We start from the raw sequence: 24020 nt of genomic DNA on the forward strand, positions 1-24020 counted from the left end.
CAATTTCAGTGATGACATCAATCTAACTAGCTTGGCAGAGCAATAGAAAGAACTAGCTCATGGCTCATGGAAAGTGAAAGAAAAGCCTGTTCTCAGAGGCTATATAGTTTGCTAGTTAGCCTCTGAAACAGACTTTCTCCCCTTCTCCCCCCTTTGCATATGACAGTAGTTTTGCAAATAAATCAATGTTCAATATTTCACTTTAAATTTACCAGTGTTAATTGGTTTCAAGAAGCCATGGAGCCATTGAGACACAATAATATTTACTTGGTCACTCACAAAATACTTGCATTATATAAATAGGAGAAGGGTGAAATAGATTTGAATTCACAACTTTTTCAGAAGATGGAGGAAGGACAGAAACTTCCACATTCCAGGAGATCAGTGCTTTCACTTTCCATGATATTTCCCTAACCACACTCACAAGTTAAAAACCTGCAAATTTAATAATACTCATCTTGCTGTAAAAAGTTCCCTGGACCTTTTCACTCATTCTTCCCTTCCCACATCCTTCACTACAAATAGCTGCCCATCTGACTGCTGTTGGGCACGCCTCTGCATGCCACAGGAACAGTGCATTTCACTCAAACGGATCTCTCCCAGAAGCCAACATATCCCAAGCAAAAAAACAAAACCAAAGTTAAAGTCTACAACCATGAAGGTGGGGTTTTATGAAAGCATTTTTGAAAGTAAAAGAGGACAGCCTTAAAAAAACAGTAACAAAACATTTTCTTGTTTAAAGTGCTACTCAAAACAGGATGTTAAATAGTAAATTAAACCACCATGATTAACATTTTTATAGGAAGTGAATGACTGGAGCTTTACATCATTCTCATAAGCCAGCCATACAAAGGTCTTTTTTTTTCCTCAAGCACAAACATTTACGCACACTGTAAGGGCACAACGAACAGTTAAAGAAGCACTGAAGCTGTACTTGCCAAACTGAATACACTCAGGCCACCCACTTGACTCCGTGCCTCCGCAACAACTATCCGTAACACTAGAACGGGGATCCAGAGCCGCAGAGCAATTTTAATGCGTTGCCTTGGTACTCGCATGAGCGACCGGAGCAGGTAAGAGGTGAAGAAAGAGGTGGGGAACCAGGAAAAGAGGCTACCAGAAAGCAAGAGTATCTCAAGTCAGCCTGTTACAGTCTAGGCTATTGCCACCACAAAGCTCCTTGAGAGAATTATCCAGTTCTAGCAGATGCTCTTTTAAAATAATAGAATTCCAAAAAAGATAGAGCTGCTGTAGCAGCTGATTTATTTCAGGTCTAAGACTCTGAAAGGAAAATATATTTTTAGTCTGTGCTAACTTGTGGCTCAAGAGCTCACAAAAATGCAGTAAGTCTCAGCTGCCCCACATATTCAGGGCAGTCACCTGGGAAATTTCTCTCATCAGGTACCTAATTGTATTTGCAGCCTGTTGAAAAAGTAAAGCCTCTAAGAAGGTTCACTTTTTTTTTGCGTTTCTTCTCTTGGGCAATTATGCTAATGATCCTTTTGACAAGTCACTGTTCACCTTGCTCAGCAACCCACTTCCAGAAAGGCATGTGGGTACCACGCTTCAATTTAAAAACTGATGTGAATTCATCGTAGCTGCATAATTAACAAAGCTACTGTCAGATTGAATAAACCCTCTAACAAGACAAATACTAAGTAGCTTACAAAAAACCAACACAGAAATAAACAGTACAAGCCTTTAGCAGGTGATTCAACGGTTAGAAAACTCATTTTTCAGTTAAGTTTGATAGCTTCCTTGCAGCTCCCAGTAACCACTTAGTCTCTGCTGCAACCTCTAGGTCATCTGCTGGACCACTTCTGCTGTGTTCTGAAAAGATCTGACCTCCAGGCAGTATTCAAACAGGAACATAATAAACCAGATATGCCAAGTTCAGCCTCAAATCTAACAGCCATCCTCACACACTCTGTCCATCAGAACACAGTTCTGACAGAACATGGAGGCCGTGGCTTGCAGGGGCAGCAGAGTGATAAACTCTCTCTTGGAGAGAGTTTTCATTTGAGTTGAAAACGAGGGGCTGAGAGTGGAGAAAAGTTAAAAAATAGATGGATTCACGGCACAGGCTGCAACATGCAGATCTGGGATGAGATTTCTTCAGACCTCCCAAGCATAACTTTGGGACACATGGCCTGGGGATGCAAGGAGGCCATGGTACCCTCAGCCCCTGTGGCATGCTGTTGACTTCAGGGAGGGTTCAAGTGTGCACAGAAGTTTCTCTGTCAGGAGCCTCCCATCAGACTGGAGCCAGTCTGGAACCTGCCAGTTTGCTGAACCTAAGTCCCCAAGATTCTCTGGCTTTTGGGACTCACAGCTTTGAAATAACTATCCAGAACAGCTAAAAAATAAGCAAACAAACAAAAATCCAAAAATATTAACACCATAGCACAGACTTCATATTGGACAGCCCTATGGCAGCCATTCACTTCTGCAGGAGAATTTGCTGTTATCTGAGCTTAAGCAGGAATTTAGTGATCATCATCACCTCAAACAGAGACACAATGCAGGATTGTACACATCAACCTGAAATCAACACCTTCATGCCAACTTACTGACAATCTAATGAGAAAGTCCCAAGGAAAATATAAAACTACTTCTGAATTTACAGAGTGGTTTCATGGGCAACTGAATGGCAAGAAGATCAGCAAATTTATTTAGTCTGAAGTTGGCTTCTGCAGTCTGCAAAGTGGCAGATTGTAAAAGCCACCTAAATTCATGTAGATATTATTGTGTCTTTGACTGTTTAAGTTCTAAATTTCCAGGATAAATAAATTAAAAATAGTACTGTCTGTACAATAGGCTTTCTGACATTAAACCACTGAAATTGATATTCTGAATGTGATAAAAGCATTTAAACAGGACTTCATTGTTATAAAACTATGTGAAAAAAGGTTTTGTATTAGCTGCCACTAATTATTTTGAAAAATAGCACAACTCTTAACCCGATCATCATCAATACACAGCCCAAAGAACAAAGGCATGAATGTAGTTTTTTGCATTCTCTTACATGTGTTGGAAGGTACAGGTCATACACAGATCCAGAGTCCACATCAATGGCATGAAATCCTACTACTGAGCCATATATGACCTTCAGTCTTTGCCCATTTTCAACAGTCAGGTCAACTGACAGTGGTTTGTGATGAAGTGAGGTAAAGGACTGGAAAAAAGAAAAATGCAGTATGTAACACAATAAAGCTGTTGGTTCACAGAACTACATTTAGGATCCTAAGAATTCAGAAAACCCAAAAGTTAGACAGCTATTTTTGTTAAACATAGGTTACATTTAAGGAGCTAAGTATCCATCATCCACTGAGTTGCAAGGACAGTTGGATAATTTGTTTGTGGTTTGAAAAAGAAATCAAGATTCTAGAAATGGACTTGGCAAAAATTAGGCTGAGTACCATTGTGTTCAATTTCCTCCCCTTTTGAGGGAAAACAACATCAACTTTGGTAATTCAAAGGCACATTTTGGCACAGCACATGCTGCGTTTGGCTGGGGTAGAGAGAAACAAGTTACTCACATCTAACACTCATGACTGTGACAGTTTCATACTTGCCATCTCCAAAGTATGTCAAATGAGCTACATTTCCTTTAGAAGAATACTCAGTTTAGTTAGAATGTGATACAAAACAACAAAAACAAAAGCAGAGAGTAGATGAGAGATACTGAGAGACAGTGACACATCTGAACCAAAGTGATGTTTCACTTACCTTAAAAGCCATGAATTTGTGATAAGGCTTTGGAGCCCAAGCATAAACCTCTACTGAGTTTTTCAATGCGATTACAAGGAATTTGATTCTCTCATATTTTACTGTAATACAATAAGAACAATTCCTTAGGTACCAGATAGACACTTAAAGACCATCTCATCACATGAAATAATTTCAATGGATTACTTGTAGAGGTAGACATTATCCAGCAAGGGAGACTGATGCATTCTGGACATTAATGTTTAATATCACCAGTGACAATACCTTGACTGGAAACCTGTAATTCATTTATTTTCAGTAAAGCCAAATTACTGTTAACAATATTTATATATTCATTTTAATATAGTAATGAAAAAAAAAATCTCACTAGTCAGAAAAATAGGTTTTGACCCTGCAGCTAAACCAACCTACTTGATTAAGTATGAACACACCCCTGGCTATGAATAAGCTACTGTTGGAGGACTAGTGGTTATTGGCTGAACAATTCTGTCAGACTTGGCAGGATGAATTTTCATTTCACTCCTCATCTGTGGGTTAAATCCCCAGGTGTTGTGTGGGCAAAGGACTCCCATCTTTCTGAGATGAGTAAGCATTTAAGAGATGAGCAATTTCTCCAAGACAATTAAGGTCATGCTGGGCCCATTGAGAATAAATGAAGAATCATGCATTGAAAATTAAGATTTCTTTGTGCATTGTGTTTTCACTCTGCCAGAGACAAGCATTTGGAAACAGGATGCTATCTCACATAGGCAGAGAACAAGAAAATTCAGCAAACTCCACCAAAATGCAGAACAGTACATCCTTTTCCTTTTCTACCAGGAAAAATAGCTGTACAACCAAAGGTCAAGATATAAGAAGATTCACCAAGAGAAAAACAGCAGCAGCAGTGCTGTCAAAATTGCACGAGTGGTTTGTCATATGTAAATACAAAGGCTCCTATCAAATGTTTGTCTAATTTTAGGACAAGTTTTGTTTTGTTTTTTTTTTTAATGCACCAAACACAACGATGAGCAACTGAAGTGGAATATGTAGGTGCTTAGTTGTAATCACAGTTGAAGTAACAACACACATCTGTTTCACATTCTTTCTTGAGTTTAACCCCTGCCACTTCTAAAGCCAAAGGGCAAAACTATCAAGCAAGGTATTCATAAGAAGCAGCCACCTCACATTCCCTACGCTCCTCTGTATCATGGCTTTATTTGACTTTGAAGAAAGTGCCACTTTCATATACCATCCCTTACCAAAGCAAAACTTGTGCCAAACATCCACCCCCACAGTTAAATAACAGAAATCACAATCCTCATGTTCACCTTCAAGAATGAGCTGCCTGAAAGCCAAAGAAAAGCAAGATGGTATCATTTCCAAGGTGTTTAAATAAAGGTGTATTTGGGTCTTTCATGAGAGAGAAAGGGATGAGCTGATCTACCTAAGGACATTTGACAAATATGATTCACTAGGATTTGAACTAGGTCCAATTGCTTTCCAGTCACCTAGGGTCAAGAGGGAAGCTGTGTGTGTGGAAAACATCAGTTCAATTAAAACCTTAAGTAACTACAGAACAACTAAACCACTGACTGAGCACAGACCGTGGCTGGCACTTCCTCTTTCCAGCCATTACAAGGAAAAGCAGTAACATCATCTGGTAACTGCTGCAAGAAAAGATGCTGCCTGAAATGACAGGGAGCAAAGCATCTGCCATGTAAAACAAGGAGTCTTGAAAGAACTCATGAGATATTCAGCCCAATACAATCCTGACACAAAGCTGAAAAATGCTGCTGTCACAAGATGCAAAAGGAGGATGATTAAGCATCTCTCTAAGGAAAAACAGGAAATCCTTACCAACTTTGTAGTGCACACAGCCTTCCAGGTCACCCACGGACACCCAGCCTTGTCGCTTCTCCACCTCTGGATCGTTGCGCAAAATTTTATTTCTCAACCATGACAAGTAATACACCCTCAACTTATTCTTCCTCCCTGGGATTTGCAAAAAGAGACAGAATGCTTTAACTCCCTGAACTACAAATTCTCCCCCACTTCCAAAAAGCCAGAGTTTTGTGACCTTGAGTATAGCGGGTCCTTGTGCCTTGCCAGGGTGAGAGAACATAGCAAGGGACAGGAGAGCCTGGGGTGATGGGGACACAGGGGGAACTGGCGCAGGAGCAATCCTATGACACTGAGAGCATGTGCACTTACCTTGTGACTCAGACTTCATGTAAGATTTTCACACCTGATTAAAATTCTTCCCTCAGGCCAAAGAACAGGTTTCTACAGACACACGTATTATCAGAAACCATCACACTATCTGTTTACCTTGGAACACGGTATGTCCTACAGTGGGCACTTTGAATAAGCTATTAATTTCTAATTAACTGTCAGTCTTCATTCAAAGTAGCTATTTTTCTTTTGGATGCCTTTCCAGGTGAGAATTATTTTGTCATCCTTCATCTCAATCACTCTTTCTGTTGCATTAGTTCATAAGCATCTATGGTCAACAGCACTCTGGGACCACAGATTACTCTGAAGAGAAGGACTATGTCATGTCCCAGCATCAACTGGACCTGGCCATATGGGACAAACAGCTCTTGCCTTTGCCCACCATGATGAGTCTGGATTGGAGACAAGGAGCTGCTACTCCCTGTTGGACCCACACCTCTGACCTTGGTATGTATTGTGCATCCCTTGAGGCCACTCTCAGCCACAGGGAATAAGGCCAGAGTCCAAACTTTTTCCCACCAGAGGCTGAAGACCGCCGCATAATGTTATTGATGCTTTCACAATACAGAATACAGATCACTCTCATGATGTTACTGTTCATATCTCCTGTTGAACACACGATGAGGTTATTTCATGATATGTTAACAGAACTGCATAGATAGATGCCTACCCATCATAGAAACAAGAAAAGTGACAAACTATAGCTTGCAGAGAATCAGTCCATTTTAGGAATATGAAACACTCTGTACTTCCCACAAACCATTTTACACATTAACCAGGCAATGAACTATCCCAAAGCCACTCTGGAATGAGAATGTAAATGTTAAAAATTCAGGAGAGTTTTCCTATTAACAAGAATAACTGTCCTGTGATTTTCTGAAAGAGGAAATTCCTCAACCTAGTTTATAACCTAATTATTCTTTTTAATTGCTTCCAACCCCAACGTGGGTCAGATACTTTTAGCCACTGAACCAACCTGATATAGTAATTAGCACATTGAGTCCTTCCAGAACATCCATTTGCTGGAACCGTCTCCTTGTAATCAGCGTATAAACTCTTCCTTGCCCACTTCTGTCCAGCAGCCACAATCCATTCTCTGTTCCCACCAATAAATTTACTCCTGTAGATACATGAAAATAATACTGCAGAAGTCACCTAATGATTCAGAGGTCAAGAAGTGTTCATAGTTTCGAGAATCGATTTTTATTTAGTCTCACTTAATGGTACATGGTAATTTCTCTGTTGCTCTGTGAATGACTTCCCAGAAAAAAAAAGATCTCACAATTAGAGGTTTCACTCAGCAGAACACCTGTATACCAATGGAACTTGAAGGATGAGTAGTTCTGCTGAAGTCAATGTTGATTTAAACAAAAAGGAAAATACTCTTTGAACCTGAACTTCTCAGGTGACCTTGGAAAGTACCTGTGACCAGTGCAAAAGTCTCAGTCCAGTACCATTACAGTAGTGACACAGGAGACCCAACTAATTGTTCTAAGGATCCCTATCAATTAAAAAAAAAAGTAAAAGCAACCAAAAAATCCCCCCAAACTCTCTTATTCCAAATATAACATTCAAATAACGGGGGAACCAAACTTGTGGGAAGAAGCACTGCGTTACATGGAGGTGCAGGGTTTTTTGAAAACAAGTCTCTGATTTGGAAGAATGCCTTCAAATGCCAAATTAAGGAGTGAATCCATCTGAAATGCAACTGCTGCTAAGGAAGAGAAGGCTCCATTGGGTTGCTGACATCAGAGAATGTCAGGAATTGTGTTTGGCTGGAATGACATCTACGTTTCTAATCAGCAGATTCTAGAGACACAACATAAGGTAACCTGCTGTAACAAGCACCCCCCTCCACTGGCAATGCTCTGACAAGTACCTGGTGCTCTTCAGCCCCAATGCACATTTAACTACATACCTTGCCACACAGCTCTGTTCTTAATTTAAAATTTTGGATTCCTATAAACACACATTATGCAAAATTTATGAAGCTATAAACTGGAAATCTACATTTGCTTTGGATAATTTTCCATCTACTTCATTCATCTACCATTCCAGGCTCAAAAAGTGAGGAGTAAAAGGCTGGGCAAGTCCCATAGAATACATCTGTTCTTCTGAAGCAGAAAGATGGTTAAAACAACTCAAGAGTTTAGCTAATGTGCAGCTGGGACAAGGTCTACAGCTGTTGAGACATGGTCTGACTGCTGTATCTTGGTTTTACACCATGTGAAGCTGACCCTGTAAGAAGCATGTAAGTTTAAACAATGGTTCAGTGATGTTCAGAATAAGCAGTGACAGCAGGAACTAAGCAAGACAGGCTTTTGGAAAGACCCGACCTGCTTTAGATCCTTGGAATACCTAACACACATGACAGCAAAAGGCTTTGTGTTTGGATTATTTCCAGGGTCAGGGCTGTGTGATCAGCTGTACTTGTGTGCAGCTCAGATGAGTCTCATGAGCCACAAAAGCTGCTGAAACGTTTGCAACTTTTGGCTCTCCCAGCGAGCACAGTTTCAGCTTGGTGCTTGATCAAAACAGTTCCTCATTCTGATGCACAGAGTCCTTTGCAACTGTAATTCATGTGTTTGCCATCACATCCCTGGGAAGGCAGTGCCATGTAAGTGACACAGGTATCAGGTCAAGGATCCATTCCAGCACTCTCTGCCAGGAGACCTGCAATACAACTGTGATATCTGCCTAGCAGACACTGCCAGCCTCTCCTGTTGTGCCTTCCCCTCCACACACCTGCCCAAGGACTCTGAGCTTACCCCACAGAGCAGCACATAGGACCTCCGAGTTGAATTTCTTCTTGTATTTACGGATTTCTGGGCTGTCACTTTGTGGGCGGATATTGGTTGGATTGACATTGACAACGGAGCCCTTCCTTGCATTTTCTCTCCTGACAGGCTCAGGTTTGGCACTGGATGCTAGAATGAAAGCACATGCAATTGTGGAAGATGTTTGGCTACAGCTCATATTTGACCCACCTTGTTTGTGGGAGAACAAAAGAAACCCCAGAGGGGTGAGAAAACACCCTGAGAGCTTTGTATAATACAGCCAAAAAAAAAATCTGGAAAATTCCTCAGGCATTCCTAAGAAAGCATGGTGGTAACACAGCAGCATAGCACAGCAAGCCCCACCTGAAAGAAGGGCAGAAGCAGTACAATGAAAATTCGCAGTAATGTGAAGTCCCAGTTTCAGGAGATTTTACTCACAGTTTCCATTTCCAAGCAATAAGCCCTCTCCACACCTGTCAAAAGAACCAAACCAACCGACCAAAGAAAAACAAAACAGGAGGAACATTTTAATGCAAAGCACACTCACGAGAACTACAGGAAGGTCCCACTGGACTGGTGGGAGGGGTGATTGGCAGAAGTCTCGGATCTATGAATGATGTGAAGGATGTTGTGGAGGATGTGCTGCTCTTGGCAGGTGGGCTTTCGGCACACGGGCTCTGCAATGAGAAACAAGAGCTGCCTCAGTGCTCGGGGCACACGGCCCTCTTGTGCCCTGACAGAGCTGTTATCTGCCTCCAGTGACACCTCTCCCCACAAGCCCACGTGCACAGAGCAGAGGGTGTGACCCGTCTAGCTTGTGCAAAAGGGGAGGGAAAAAAGCAAGGAAAGAAAATGGAGCAGAGAAGGAGATCAGGGAAAATAAGTGGAACAATGAAATCTGTTAGGTAGCTCAAGATTTATCATCTTCCTCCCAGATGAAACTTTTAAAGGAAAGAAGGGATGTGGTGAAAAAACTCATCCTAAAAAGAAGACAGGATAGAGGAACTTAAAAAGGCTGGAGTTCAATCCAGTCAATCTGTAATTTATCTCTTACCTTAGTCAGAGGTTTGTTCTGAGGTTCCAGGCAAGTCAGTGGCACTTGTTGTGGAACTTGTGGGTTCACTGAGGAGTCTGTAATTTGGCTTTGCTGGAGGAGATCTGGCAGGAGATAGTTCTGGTTGTTTACACTCCAAAGGCCTTCATGGGTGTTTGGAATTTGTTTCCCTAAAATCTGATCCTGCATTGACAACATACAGTTAAACACCACATCTAGTTTATTTCCAATGCATTCTGCAACTCCAGTTAATTAGGATGATAAATAATGAGCACATGGAGAGGAGTGCTCTCCCTGATGCATCATTTAAAGACAAACCCCGCGGTAAAATTAAAATAAAAAATTAAATACTAAAGTGTATGGCAAACACCTGAGATAATAAATTTGGGATTTACTCCTGAAGCGCTCCACAGATTTTCTTCATCTGCATTACCTCAAACACAGAAAAAGAAGGAACTTCAACCTCAGAGATACCAAGTCAAATGATTTGCTAGCAAGTTTCACACCTGACCTTTGCGTACTGCAGACAGAAGAAGGCACTTCTTTGTTCTGGACCTGCATTTGGTTCAAAACCCTTCACCATTCATTTCATTGCTACTTTCCATTTACTGAATTAGGAAGCCGTACTCCAGAAAGAGGACATTTAGTAGGACCCAGCATCAGCACTTCCAGTATAGTGACATTTGGTTCTGCAGATGTCCTTACAGCATCCCGCGTGAGTTTTGTGAGGTACCACACAAACTCTTTCCCTGACAGCACAATCCACAGAGTCAGAGGTTGGTTTCTGAGAATACATTTTATGTTTTAATTTAGATGTAAAAACTGAAATCAAAACATGCAAGTCAGTATTTGAGATTGGGGAACCAAGCCAGTATGGGGCTTTTTAGTTCAGTCTTCAGTCACACTCAACTGACCTAAACTAAACCAAACCAAATTCCCATTTGAATCATTCAGGGTGGTTTGGTACACCCTAACCACTTTAAAGCAGTTCATGCTGATGGGATAGGGAAAGGGATGTTGGAGAAGATGTGGAGACTCATGGTGGCTGTGGCTGGTGGGTGAAAAAGGGTCCAGAGGAAAGGACAGGAGGCTCCATGAGAAGGTGGGAGAAGACTAGAAGGCAGCGGAGAGATTTATGAGGCAAAGTGTCAGCCATCTGCCTGCTCTCCCTCCCACACTCTTTTCTCCAAACCCACCAAAACATGTGACCTCAACTCTTTATCATCCTCCCTCATCCTCACTGTGGGCCTCAAAGACCCCAACATTCTCCCTTCCCTCAAGCAGCCTATTTCCAATACCTGGATATCAGGGGAAAGAGGAAACACTGGGCTGGTTTTTCCACGAGAGAAATACTGGTTCATGCCCCATTTGTAGTTCTTTCTCCAAAGCAGAGTCTTTTCTCCTTGAGAATGGTAGGACAAAGGCCAAATAGAACTCCCTCCCCAGTTAGGAGGGCCACCACTCTGGTCCAAAGTTTAGAGATATGAGAGGTAAAGAAAACTCCTTTTTCTTTCTACCCTGCCACAGCTCTGGAGAAACTAGTTTCACAGCAATTTATTTTCCTATTTGTGAAGCAAGAATACACTCAGTAATATCTGAAAAGGGCCCTGACACCAAGTACAAGTCATATTACTGTAATTTTTTTCTTGTTTTCAACCACAAAGAACATTGTTCTGCTTTGTCTCTCTTCATCTTTTCAGCGCTAATATTTATCACAGGGGAAAATCCACATGACTGGAAGCCTCTACTAGAAACTACAGCTGGAAGGAACAACAACATGACATATGAGAAAAGTATTTTTGCTAAGCCAGCAGGGAGAGATGAAGTGGTTTTCCCCTGTTCTGGTAATGTTTTAAGCAGCAGGAGGTAGCTCACTTTAAACTGGAATAAAAAGAAGTCAAGATTTTTAAAAATAGCAACAATGCACACCAACAATAATCAACTGTGCTTTTTGCCCAGTGCCTTCACAAAATACCTTAACATCAGAACCTACTACAGGTCAGTAAGAAGGACAAATAAAGAACTGCAATTTTGTACCTAAATACAAACATTTCTACAGGAAGCACAAAACCTGAAACTACACTTTTTTTTTCAAGGCTTATAGCTATAATTTGCAATGACAGAGCAGGAGTGAGAATGTTACCAAGAAGTAATGGATATGGCGTTTATCTTGCACACTAGTGACTTGACTCCCCCTCACTGTCCCCACCCCCTTACAAATGGCCAAATTACCTTCTGTTCTGCCACAGTGCTTTGGGGTTTCAGTTCAATTCCATCTGGTACCCTTGTCCTTGAGAAATCTGCAACTCTGCCGCTTAGCAGTTGCCTGGTAACAAACTCCAATTAATGAACAGAACTACTTCAGGGGAAAAAAAAAAGAAAGAAAAAAAAAGAAAAAAAAGGAAAAAACCTACACATATCCATGTTCAAAAGTGAACATAATTAACATTCAATAGTTACACTCAAAGGTTCTTATACAAAAGCAAGCTGATTAGTCTGTGGATCTGCCTGAATGGACTTGTGCCTGAGGACCACTCACACACAGCAGGAAGCTCTCCCCACCTCGACAGAGAACATCCCTTCATCTCCCTGCATTTCATCCATCATCTTTCAGACACTGCATAGCTCAGGCAAGTCCCTCAAGCTGTCATTTGAGAAGTGCCTACTTCAAAACTTCTGTCTCCTGTCACACATTCCCCTGTGGGGTGTAATTATGAGCCACCCTGCTCTCCAGAGAGAGCACCAGCTGCTCTGCCATGTGCTGCTGTCAGGGACCTCTCTGCCAGTGCCTACTGGGACAGGCTACACTGGAATTTCATCCTGTGAATCAGTCCCTGAAATACAGACATCCTCACCTTAAAAGGAAACACAGAAAACGTTGCCCAGTGCACAGAGAGACAGAAGAAAGCAAGAGCTGCTGGACTGGCTGGGGCCAAGGGCCCTCCTAGCCCAGCATCCCGTTCTCCACAGTGACCAAAAGCTGGTACCAAAAGCAAGGGTGAGAACAAGGCAAGTGTCTGTTGTGAATTCCCAGCACACTACTGCTTCCTGCACTGCCTGAGGTATCTTTGCATTTTAAACTTTTTCACCCAAGTGGAACTGCTTCGGACATGTCTTGGCCCCATTTCTGTACATCTCCACCGCAAATGATTTATTTATCCAATTTATTTATACTCCTATCTTTATTACTGCAATTCATTTAACCTATTGCATTTTTGCTTCCTTTCCAGTAATTATAAAACTGACTGGATTCAGGATGCCAGTGTGAAGGGCTCTACAGTGCTATGTGCCAACTGGTAGCAGACTGTAATGTATTTTTTTCTTTTAAATGATGCCCCATGCGATAACAAAGAAGGTTTGGTGAGAGACCTACTGAATTAAGATGGGCGTATAGGAGTAGAAGTTTTTGCGGCACTTTTTGTTGTTTATTTTTTGGTTTTGGATTGTCCCCCCATTCTATGTGAGTGGGTAAATATTTGCATACTAAACTTAGAAGGAATGACAAGATGTGGAGTAGGATCAATGGTGAATGCCAGGACCTGCTCTTATCAGGGAAGCAAACAGCAGCTGATCTTAAATAACGTCAACCTCCCACTTAGGGAGCCAAGCACACACCTGCATCCACCTTGTCCAAATGCTTGTAGGAAACAGCATTTAAAGAGCAAAGAGAGGAAACTGAACTATACAAATGAGCCCCAGGATATTCAGTGTTTTAGGGGCATTGTAATACTGCAGGCACTGAAGGAGGAAGCACTCTCAGTAAAGAAGAAGAAATTAACATCAATGGAACAGATGTGCTAAACAAAGAGGTAAGACACTGGATCATACACACTGACACTCTTTCCTTAAAATTAAAAACTGGAGTGTGGGAGAAAGAATTCTGGCTCATCTCACTGTAAAGAAAAACAAGACCAGAAGTTGCTTTACTGGCAAAAGACAGCAGCCCTCAGTCCAGCATCCTCAGAAACGAGCCTTCTCAGGGTGGTTAATAGAATTCATCCAAGAACATAGGAAGCTCCTTCTCTTGTGTATGTCCCAACTGTAGTCCTTCTGGGCACCTCCAGGAAAGCTGGAGTGTAGACATCACGTGCTGTTCCACAGCCCGGGCAAGAACAGGAAAACACAGTTTGGTTTCAGTAGTCCACAAAAACTTGGCCCAAGGTGCTTCAGCCAGAGCCCCCACAGAAACGCTCCAGCGTGCAAGGGGCTTCAGATCCTATAGTCACATGCTTTAGAGAGCAAAATACCCCCAAACCCTTCCCTTTATCCAGAATATGCAAAGTTTCAACACTTTTTTTCAACAAAGGCTGCTCCTTTCACTCTGATCACTATCCTTTTTGCTATTTACTTGGCAGCAATCAGGATATACTTCCTGATGTATCTTTTAGTATAAATGATGTTCAACCAAGGTGAAGGGACTTTGTTAATAGCAAGATTATATCTTGATTTTACAGGGACTCTTGCAGTGGCTGTGTGCACAGGAAGGTAAACATGACAGGGAGCATCCTGCTAATTGCACCTCTCCAGAGGATGGGTGGATCTCGCATACAGAGGAGATGCAAATAACACATGCAGAGTTCCAAAGGCAGTGATACCACTCCTTCAAATCATTACAGCATGCAAGGATCACAGCAATCTAACACACAGCAAAGTCATTGCTACAAGGCAAATCCATATTTTTATGTAGAGTCTTTCTGAGGTCTAGGATGAATTCTACGACCTAGAGTGAATAAAACTTTTTACACATCAGAGTAAGGTGATTTGGAAGAGGATCAGTAGGAAAATAAAGGCATTACTGTTAAAGTCAGCTCTTTCAGGCGCACTGAATAAACTACAAGATTTTTAACATTCTTTCTCCTCACTTCAGAAACACAAATCCGGAGCATATGCAGGCACAAAAATTCTACCTCTTCAGAGCAGCACAGGGGAAAGGACTGGTACCAGCCCAACACAATAACCTGCCAACAATGCTCCAAATCTGGAGCCTGACAAATGTGTCTGATGCCTGACAAAACTGCATGTTTAATTCTGCCAGAAGAGCAAGAGCCCCACCCCAGAGAGCTCTGTGGCCCTGGGATGTGCTTCAAAGTAAATCCTAGAACTTGAATTAAACTGAAGTTTCTTTTCAAGAAAATCAGAAGTTTCATTCACCAAGACTAAAAAATGTTTTTGTTTGCTATTCCCAGCAGCAGGACTGGCCAAGCAACCCCCTGACTCCCTTCTCTTGGAGTAGCAAGCTATTCTTTCTCGACTATTTCTCCACTATTTCAGGGGAATACACATTTTGCATGACAGGTAGAACACCACAAGATGTCAGTCACAAAACCAACAAGATAAACTGCAAAACTAGAGAGAGACAGTTCAGGTGGGATCAGCTCAGGACAAGCCACAACATCAGCTGGAAACCATAGCAATTGAGCAAAATGTCAGTATTAAAAATACAACATATTTTACAAAACTATCTCCCCTTTTTATAAACAGCCCTGGTGAAGGAATCAACTTTTCAATGGTAATTATTTCTCCCAGAATGAACAGACTACGTGAATTCAAGGGTCATGTTTGCCTGGTTTTCTCCACTCTAACCTGTATTTAGCATGAAGGCATACAGCTTTTCAGTTTTCTTTCCCTCTCCTTTTTTCTTGCAAAAATTCCATATAAATGTAGATCAATGTGAAGTAATCCCTATAAAAGCACTACCCAGTATATCCAGTTAAAACAAGACATTTCCTCATTGTCCCAGGGCAGCAAGTCATCAAAGTGTATTATTACGCTGTGCACATCTGATGGAGCATTTACCCCCAGGAGTTCATTAAAAAGCAATTAAATTGCTTAATTACAACTGACACGAGTGAGAGTAACTTCAAAGGAGGAGGAATATTTATGTATGCCAGCTTTTTCTAGATATTTAGAAGTGTGTAACAAGAAGAAAAGAATATTAATAATAATAGTAATAAAGCCAACCTTGTGTGGTTCATGTCATCTTCATCGCTGCTGCTGCTGACTTCATCACTTGAGGAGGAATAGTCTGCTGCTTTTAACAAGGAGTTGGCACTGTCCTTCACCTTGGCAAAGGAGCCTGGACTCTGAGCAAAGAAAACTCAGTTGAAGAACCCATTGTTAAACCGCATGTGCCATATTTTACTGTCCCAGCATATACAGTTATGGTCACTTCCACACCAAAAAAAGTTTTACTAGGAAGCTGATGCTTCTGTTGGTCCATCACAAGTGGGTGTCTCACACAGGAAAGTGACCAGAGCCAAAACTGGACACCCTGCTGAGGACCTGAGCTGGACACAAGTCAGACCTGGACTGAAAGCAGTGAGCTCGAGCCAGCCCCACACACCCCTCAGGTCGACTCACAGGTGACAGCAAACTCACGTACCAAAACAGAGCTGTCTGCACAGACAGACCCTCGGTGAAAATGATGAACAAATCAAAAATATCAGTGGATTTAAAAGAACCTACTGCAATCTGGCCTGGATGAGAAACTTTTTCAGGCTTCTGATGCAGCTGCATGTGGTTCTGGGACAAAACATTCTCTGCCTTGGCCAGTCCTGGATTCCCTGGGGGGTAAAAAAACCCAAAAGTGTCTTTTTTTAAGTGTACATGCAGTGGGTGAGAGAGCAAGACAAGCACACATAGCTATGACCCAAAGCAGATACCAGTCTCTGCCAACAAACTTCTCTTTTCTCTTCGTTGCAAACGAAAATCTCATTCCTTGTTTCTCAGTGGTTCTGGATGCTGCAATATTACGTACATAAATTGATACTGGTGCAATTTAATGCTGCAAGGTTGCAATTTAATTTAAGACAAGCAAACCAAACCCTTGGCAACATACTCCCACTGCACATTAGCCACAGTTCCATGGAAAGGGAGCAAGGGAAGAAAGTGAGGGCATCCTAATCCCTTCCTCTGATCCTCTTCCTGAGGAGAGACAGCTCGTCACATCAGCAACTGCTGGTCATATTCCAGCACCAAACAGCCACGCAGCTGTATTCCTGTGACTGCAGACAGGGGGCCAGGAACAGAGTTGAGGAGCCTGAGCCCTCCTACACACCTTTGGGAGCAAGCGGAGGTGCTGCCAAGATTTGGCCCTCATAAAACTGTTACACAAAAACAGTTCAAAGAGTCTGATTATCTAAACCCAACAGGGCTGAGGGCAAACAGCTGTGCTAAACTGCAAATCTTCCTGTTAAATGTGGGCCCCCCTATTGCCTGCAAGCACTGGAAAAAGCAAAACAAGCCTTGAAGGGATGCTCTGCACACAATCCCTGACACAAGAGAAGGGAGGGAAAGCCACTGTACCCTTGCCCTGCTCTGGGACACACTGGCCAGCTCAACACCTGCCTTTTTCAGCAGTTTTTCCTATGACTACCCCACTGTTACCAACAGGAGTCCATGCAGGTTAAGGGGGGAGAATTCAAGCTCACACAAATTAGGATTCATATTTGGTAATTTAGATAGTTTTATCACAACGGTTTCATGTCTTCATCCATTTTTCAAAGCTTTCAAAACTCAGAATTCCTTACTGGTCAATAAGCACCTAAGCAACTCAGCAGAACTAATAGCTTTAAAGTATTTATAGCCCTTTCCTGCCCAATTCATTATTCCTGTGGGTTTGGGAAAGCAACAAACTCTATCTGAAATGCCACATGCCAGAACTAGCTGTAATTTAATGACACTTAAGAACTCAAGGAGACAGTTTAAACCACAAGGGAGGTTTTCTATTCTTTCCATTGCTGGTGAGATTTTTGTTTCCCCATGCCAAAATAGCACAGGAGTTACACATCACATGGACCCTGCAAAATTGAGCTGGGCTGTTGTTGTTCAACTCTGTTATTCAAACACAAAATGACATAAGAACAAAAGAAACAAAACCCAAGCAATTTAAAGTGTGCTTTGGATTTCTCTCGAAGAAAAGCTTCCTATTCTGTGTAGCTAGTAAAAGCAAAACTGGCTTGATTTTGTAAGTGTAATAAATAAGCAATTTGTTCCTCATTTATGAAGGGCTTTTAAATTAACAATCTAAACCTCAATATAAAAATAAATGACCTCATAAGCTCACAGGGGTGGTTTCAGAATATTTTTGCATCCACCCTACTTCGACTTGGGCATGTGCGATTCCCCATGATCCCAATCTTTAGTAGCCAATGTGGATGTTAGGCCTTGTGACATACCACGGCTTCACAAAGGGCTACACAAGAAACTGCCCTGCAGCTGACCCACAGAAAACACCTGTAGGAATAGCAAGAGAGGAAAAAAACTGTCCACTTTTCCAGTCCCCATCTGCCAGAACCTCAGGAACCAGAATCTGTACTGCAACACAACCACAAGCAGGCCAATGCATTCCTCCACCACTACCAGTGACAGCAAAGGAGCTTACTAAGCTGTACTTTGCCTAAATCAGATGGTTTTCCTTTAAACTTCTTTTGCCCTTTTTTCTTTTTCAATTCCATTATCTTTCTGCACATAAAAGGATACTGGAGGAATATTTCATAATATGCTGTAGAGAGAGACTTACACTTCCTTTTGCCACTACATTATTAGAGTGCAGAAATATTAGTGTACATCAACTGCTCAACTGTATCATCTTATCAGTGGGCAGTGTGAAGAGCAGAATTTGGCAATGGGTGAACATCAGTACTGAATTACATCTGTATGTCTGGAACGTTGGCTCTGCTGAGTTTCAATTGTGTCACTAACTGCAACATAAATTATTTTTTTTCAATTCTTAATTGAGGCAATTCAAATTTTCCATATGAAAATATATTCATAGTCACTTTTCTGACTCAAAAGAGGAAGTGCTTATATTTTAGGAACACGGAACCAAAAAAATCCAGAGGGCTTTCAAAAGCCTCTCACCAGAGGATGTCATTAAAAGGACATATCCCATTTGCAATGCAGAACTTGACACCCTGCAGAAGACCACTTCATGTGATAGGAGGTTAGTACATTTTGACTGATGGATCTTTGACTTAGGAATCACCTGAGGCTGACCAGCTGCTCTGATGAGATCCCATCTCCCACTGCTTGGTGCCAGGAGTGTTGCTGCTACTGTTTAGCTTCAGAGCGTGTCCCCTGGGGGATGACTGATGAGTATTACTAAACAGAAAGACAAAAAGGAGATCAGACTCATGTGCAGGAACAGACTGGAACAGAGCTCCTGGGCCACCAGATTGAGCTCCCTGCTGTTACAGTACGAGATCATATTCTGGATAATGAAAAGTTTATCTTCACTGCTGCTCAAAGCAGGGCCACCCAGTAGTGAGAGAAGATTGTGGAGGGGAGTTTCCTCTGGGCAGTCATTCTGGGAGATTACAGAGATTCCCAAGTCATTACAAAATATCCTTTTATATTACATCTCCCTTGGACTCTTCAGACCTGTGTCAGTCCTGATTCCAAAATCTCACAGCTTTTACAACTCAAGAGAACTGCTCCACTACCTTCCTAGAAGATACATCAGCAGTCACTTATCAGTGGAGAAAGGAACGCATTGAACAGTAAAATAAGTTGCCAAGCCAGTGGTTCAAACAGAAACCCAGTCTCAGAAGCCACTCGTAACACTGACAATTACTTACATGTTTCTTTTCTGCTTTGCCTCCTGTAATTCCCAAGTGCAGAACATTTAGGGCTTGAGTTCACTTGAAAGTTATTTCAGACTATGTTTCTGACTCTGGCTCATCAGAAATGCTGCACATCACTGTGTTATGTCAGGTAAATCTGCTTCACTTTCCAGCCTCTCCAACACATTTTGTTCCCTGATTAGACATCCAGTGGGGGCTGCCCTTTACTGCTAAGCTCTAGACATCCTTGGTCTTTTCTTCAGGGATATGAAAAAAAATACACCAGCCTTAAGGGCAGACTGCCAAAATTGTCAAGATACATCTACAGGCGGCCTGTTCAAGCTACTATCAGGCAAAACAAGCACCACAAGCTGTAATTAGAAGTGCCTGTACAAGGAGTTGAGGCCAGACTCCCTCTCACCAAAGCACCCAGACACCTGACTTTCCTTTGAAACCAATTCCACTGGCAATGAGGTAGAGCATCTGCCAGATACTTTAGTTTTCCTATTGACAATAAAGCAGCATAAAACAATTAGTTTAAGCATGAAACACAGTATAAGCACAGTGTACGTATGTAAAGTATACAGTGTAAGTTTAGTTTTAGTATAAGCATAAAACACTTTAGAGCTTACCTTGAAAAGCATCTCTGATAGCCAGGCTGATCCCTGCTGTAAAATTTTGAAGTTGTCCTTTCTGGAACCTTAAGGATTTAATCAAACATTTCAAGGCTGCAATTGATATTTTAGATTTAGTCAATAAACCTAATGCTTATTCTGTATCAATGAAAAGGCTAACCAACAGAAATGAACAATGGTTCAGTGGGACCTGTAGGGAGGTATTCCATGATATCAGCACTGAAAGCTGCAAGTCAGCAGCAGCTGCTTCCAGTGTGCTCCAAGCCTTTCAGTCTTTCAGGGTGCAGACAGAAAGAGGTTTGCACCTTTACTCAGAGTCAGCATCATTCTTGGTCAGTATTTAAAGCAGACAGTGAAAGGCATCTGCAGTCACTGAATGCAGCTTTCCACAGGTGGTGGATTACCTTATGTTGCTACCACAGGCTGGGGGATGGGACATACACGCCCCCCAAGTGCAAAGTAATAAAATAAATACACACATGGGCATATGCATTCCTGCTCAAATAGTCGTGGACTTGTTCTTAGAAATTCTGTTAGAAAGAGAAATATACCATCACCTCAATTGCACAAAACAACAAGCTTTTCTGCAACAAGACAGATTTTTTCACCAAATGGGCTGCTACAAATACTTGGTCTAACAAAACAGGTGTTTTCAATCACAGATCCTGCAGATATTATATGTGTGCAGATATTATGCACATACACATAAACCCAGACCACCAACCTGCCTGTAAATTTGCATTTTTTTCCTAGACTAATGTGACCCAGTTCATGTACAAACAACGAGACTTTCAGAGTTTTGCAAAGTGCAGAGGATGGATACTAAACAGAGCAGTGCAATCAACCCCCAAGAGTGCCAAACACCCCGAGTTTCACCCACCTTTGGGGGCTGTTCTTCGCTGTGACTCGTGCTCCAGAACACGTCGTCCTGCCCGGGGCTGAGCGGTGCTGTCACCATGTCTGATAGGGAGCTGCTGTGGTACACGTCCTTATTAGCCCGGAAATTCTCACACTTGAAACAAACCAAACACATGTTGAATTGCACTTCCCTGCCTATGTAACAGGTCGCAGTCTCAACAGAGATGGCTCTGCTTGGGAGATTAAATATTTGCTAAGTGTAGCAGGAGTACTCTGTTTGGATAGAGCCCTAATCCCCTTGTTCACTGTGCAGTGAGTTATTCATTTCCAGCATGTTAGGCACAAATCTTCTAAGGTGAAGGGTACAATATAAAGAAATAGTAAACAAATCTATTCTCTGTATGTGTGTGTGTGTATATATACATATATATATATACACACACACACACACACCTTTCTTAAATCTCTAAGAGAAGCAAATAGGTCACTGGCAATGCACAGGGAACTAACAACCTGGATGATGCAAAAAATGCTGTTGAGTAACTACATTTCATTCAAACCTGGATGATGCTTCCACTGCAGAATTTCCATAGTCTAATCACTGTGGGAACCCGCCTCCCCTAACTTAGATGTTGACTTCCAAGCTATTCTTTGTATGCCCACCACCAACCCACAGTCAGTGGAAGCAAACTGCCAGCTGCAAACACTTTTAAGTGCTCCAGTGATTATGAGGGGATCCTGGTCCTCCTCTGAAACAAATTTTTCAATTACTTGAAAAAAATAAAGAAAGAAAAATCGAACTTGAGAATGCAGTAAGAAAGAATGAAATTATGCCCAGACTACACCTTCATGGGTGGTCAAGTTCAGGTGATCCCATTGCAGCCGCCTGTGTTTAAAACATACCTCTAAAGGTGTCTAATTAGAGCACGAGGATAGCAAAAACCCCAGTTATAGCAAGGGAAGGGGAAGGAATCAAGTTACTTCCTTACAAAGTCTTCACTCCAAGGGAGCAAGAAGTAAGCAGTGCAAAACTCAAACTGAAATATTCAACATTTGGTCCTCTGATTCTTTCTACATGTAAAAGAAGAGATCTACACACTAATGATCTGCTACACCAGTGTCTTCCAAAGAGGAAGAAACTCAGAGCTAAATGTGTCAGCTGAGAGTACTGCGTTCCTGAAATGAGAAATCCTCTTGGACACAAGACCAAGAGAGAACACACAGAAACTCTGTCTGAGCTGGGCCTGTCTGCAGGGATTGCTATGCTAGAACCAGTTTGATATTACAGAAATAGAAGAAGTATTAGAGAAATGTCTGAAGCTGTACCACTCTGTGCTTCACCTTGTCTGATCTCCCATGCAATGTAAGGCCAGGGCTCTCTGGGAGGTGCTTCTTTCTCAAACACATGGCAAGATCAGCACCTCCAACACTTGGAGGCCTAAGAATGAAGTCTGCAGTTTTTGTTTGAGTCATTGAGGTCAAACTCCTGTGTCCCAACTGAGTTACTGCAACTTAGACCAGAAGCACCTGTAGCACACTTTCCCAAAAGAATGACTCAGATGAGTATTTTATTGATTAATCAGCCCAAGTTTATAAAATTCTCCAGTTTCTCCATCCTAAAAAGTAAGTAACAGTAACTGGAACTTCACACAGCTTTTCAAGAAGATAAAAGGATTGTGAACTCTCTATAACTGCACAAGACTAAATTTCATGGGAACAATGTTCAACGTCAATTAAATATTGACAGGCAGTAATTCTAAAACTAGATAAAGGTGTCAAAGATGTCTCATTGCAACTTCCCATACAGTACTGCAAAGTCAACTGCCAAAACCAGTCCTGAAAAGTTCACGTAAATTATTCAGGGGGTGCTTTTCCTGCCTTTTTGGGACAAAATGTTCTGTTGATACTCTACAGAAAACAGCTTTTTCAGCAGTTGTAACATCTCATAATCTATGTCCTTTCAAAATACCTTTTTGTTCAACACGATTATCTCTAATAATAGTTTTCAGTTAACCAGAATTATTTGAGTAGCAAAGTGTTTACCTGAAGTGATCCATTGTAGGTACAGAAACAGGTTTTGTAGCAGGTATATTATTATCAGAATATAGGAGGATTTTCTTTTCCTTGCCACTTTTTCAACAAGATACATATATTCCTTTCTAAATTACAGCCTTTGAGTCCTGCAGATTACCAGAAAACTATTTTTGTTTACGAGCATGGATGAGCTTTGCTGAGTCATGATATAAGTGACTGAATGAATCCAGACTCTGCCCAGTACACTGGTTCCATGTAAAGCCAGGAACAGACACCTGCTTCCACAAGCAAGCCAAAACCATCTCAGATAACCCCCAAAATCAGGGTTTGATATTCCCCTTAGGTTTGTATAGGGAAAAAAATTTAAAACCCCCACCTAACAACGATTCTAAACAATCGAGATTTGAACCTTAAATTGTTTTTCTTTTAAGTAATACCTAAAGAACAGCAGCTCTCCTCATGCACAGAAAGCACTGGTAGAGAAAATGTTACCTACTGCGTGTCTTCGAACCATAACTGGACACATAACTGAGCTAAGGAAAAGAACACTTTGATCCACAAAATGGTAACATAAGGTGATATAGCACAAAAGACTCATTACCAGAGTTAGTTTAAAACCATTTAGAAGCAAGAAGCTTTAAAAAGTCAGGCTGCACTGTTTTTTGGAGGACGCCCAAGTTACTCATTTGAACTGAATCTACATAGAGGAGATAGATTTAGTGCAAGTGTTCTTATGAAACAGCATAAAGAAAAGGAATTTCTTAAACTTCTGAGCAGATGTGCTCTGGGATACTAGGGCAGTCCATGGCTTTACCACACAGCTAGCTCTTGTAATATCGTTAGTCTTCTTGTTCTGATTCAGTCACATCATCTAACACAATAGAGAAGATCTACCTAGCAAATCCTATAGGTAAACCACAAGAGTTAATTAAAAATGGAGTTCATTTCAGATGTGAGCTGAATTTTTCCACTAGTCAGGCAGCAGGAGATGCTAGGCAGAAGATCAGACTCAGTGACTTTGTTCAAGAAGCCTCCGTGAAATTCTGCAGGCAATCCAAAACAGCCTATCCCACACAATCCCGCCACAACCAGAGAGCCAGATCTGCTACTGTACTGCAGCAAACACAAACCTGGTACAAAGCAGGTGGAATTGGTA

At 41.6% G+C, this 24020-nt stretch overlaps 1 protein-coding gene across 5 annotated transcripts in view; it reads right to left on the reverse strand.

Moving 5' to 3' along the window:
- NRK (Nik related kinase) overlaps window positions 1–24020 on the reverse strand; it is a 90787-nt gene that overhangs the window by 9274 nt on the left and 57493 nt on the right. For 4 of the 5 annotated variants that reach the window (XM_042027750.1, XM_042027742.1, XM_042027758.1 and 1 more), the window contains 13 exons: window positions 20853–20984; window positions 19970–20037; window positions 18761–18876; window positions 16240–16337; window positions 15736–15857; window positions 12007–12100; window positions 9775–9957; window positions 9268–9397; window positions 8712–8870; window positions 6920–7063; window positions 5569–5703; window positions 3730–3830; window positions 3026–3175 (listed from right to left, as the gene is read on the reverse strand). In XM_042027750.1, the coding sequence (XP_041883684.1) occupies window positions 3026–3175; window positions 3730–3830; window positions 5569–5703; window positions 6920–7063; window positions 8712–8870; window positions 9268–9397; window positions 9775–9957; window positions 12007–12100; window positions 15736–15857; window positions 16240–16337; window positions 18761–18876; window positions 19970–20037; window positions 20853–20984 (1632 nt within the window). Of the gene's footprint in view, window positions 1–938; window positions 1114–3025; window positions 3176–3729; window positions 3831–5568; window positions 5704–6919; window positions 7064–8711; window positions 8871–9267; window positions 9398–9774; window positions 9958–12006; window positions 12101–15735; window positions 15858–16239; window positions 16338–18760; window positions 18877–19969; window positions 20038–20852; window positions 20985–24020 lie in introns of those variants that run through there. The other variant, XM_042027761.1, reaches the window with a different exon arrangement.

Source organism: Corvus kubaryi, unplaced genomic scaffold, assembly GCF_017639235.1.
Source record: "Corvus kubaryi isolate FWS band 111438036 unplaced genomic scaffold, C.kubaryi_AGA036_p1.0 130, whole genome shotgun sequence".
NCBI lineage: Eukaryota > Metazoa > Chordata > Aves > Passeriformes > Corvidae > Corvus > Corvus kubaryi.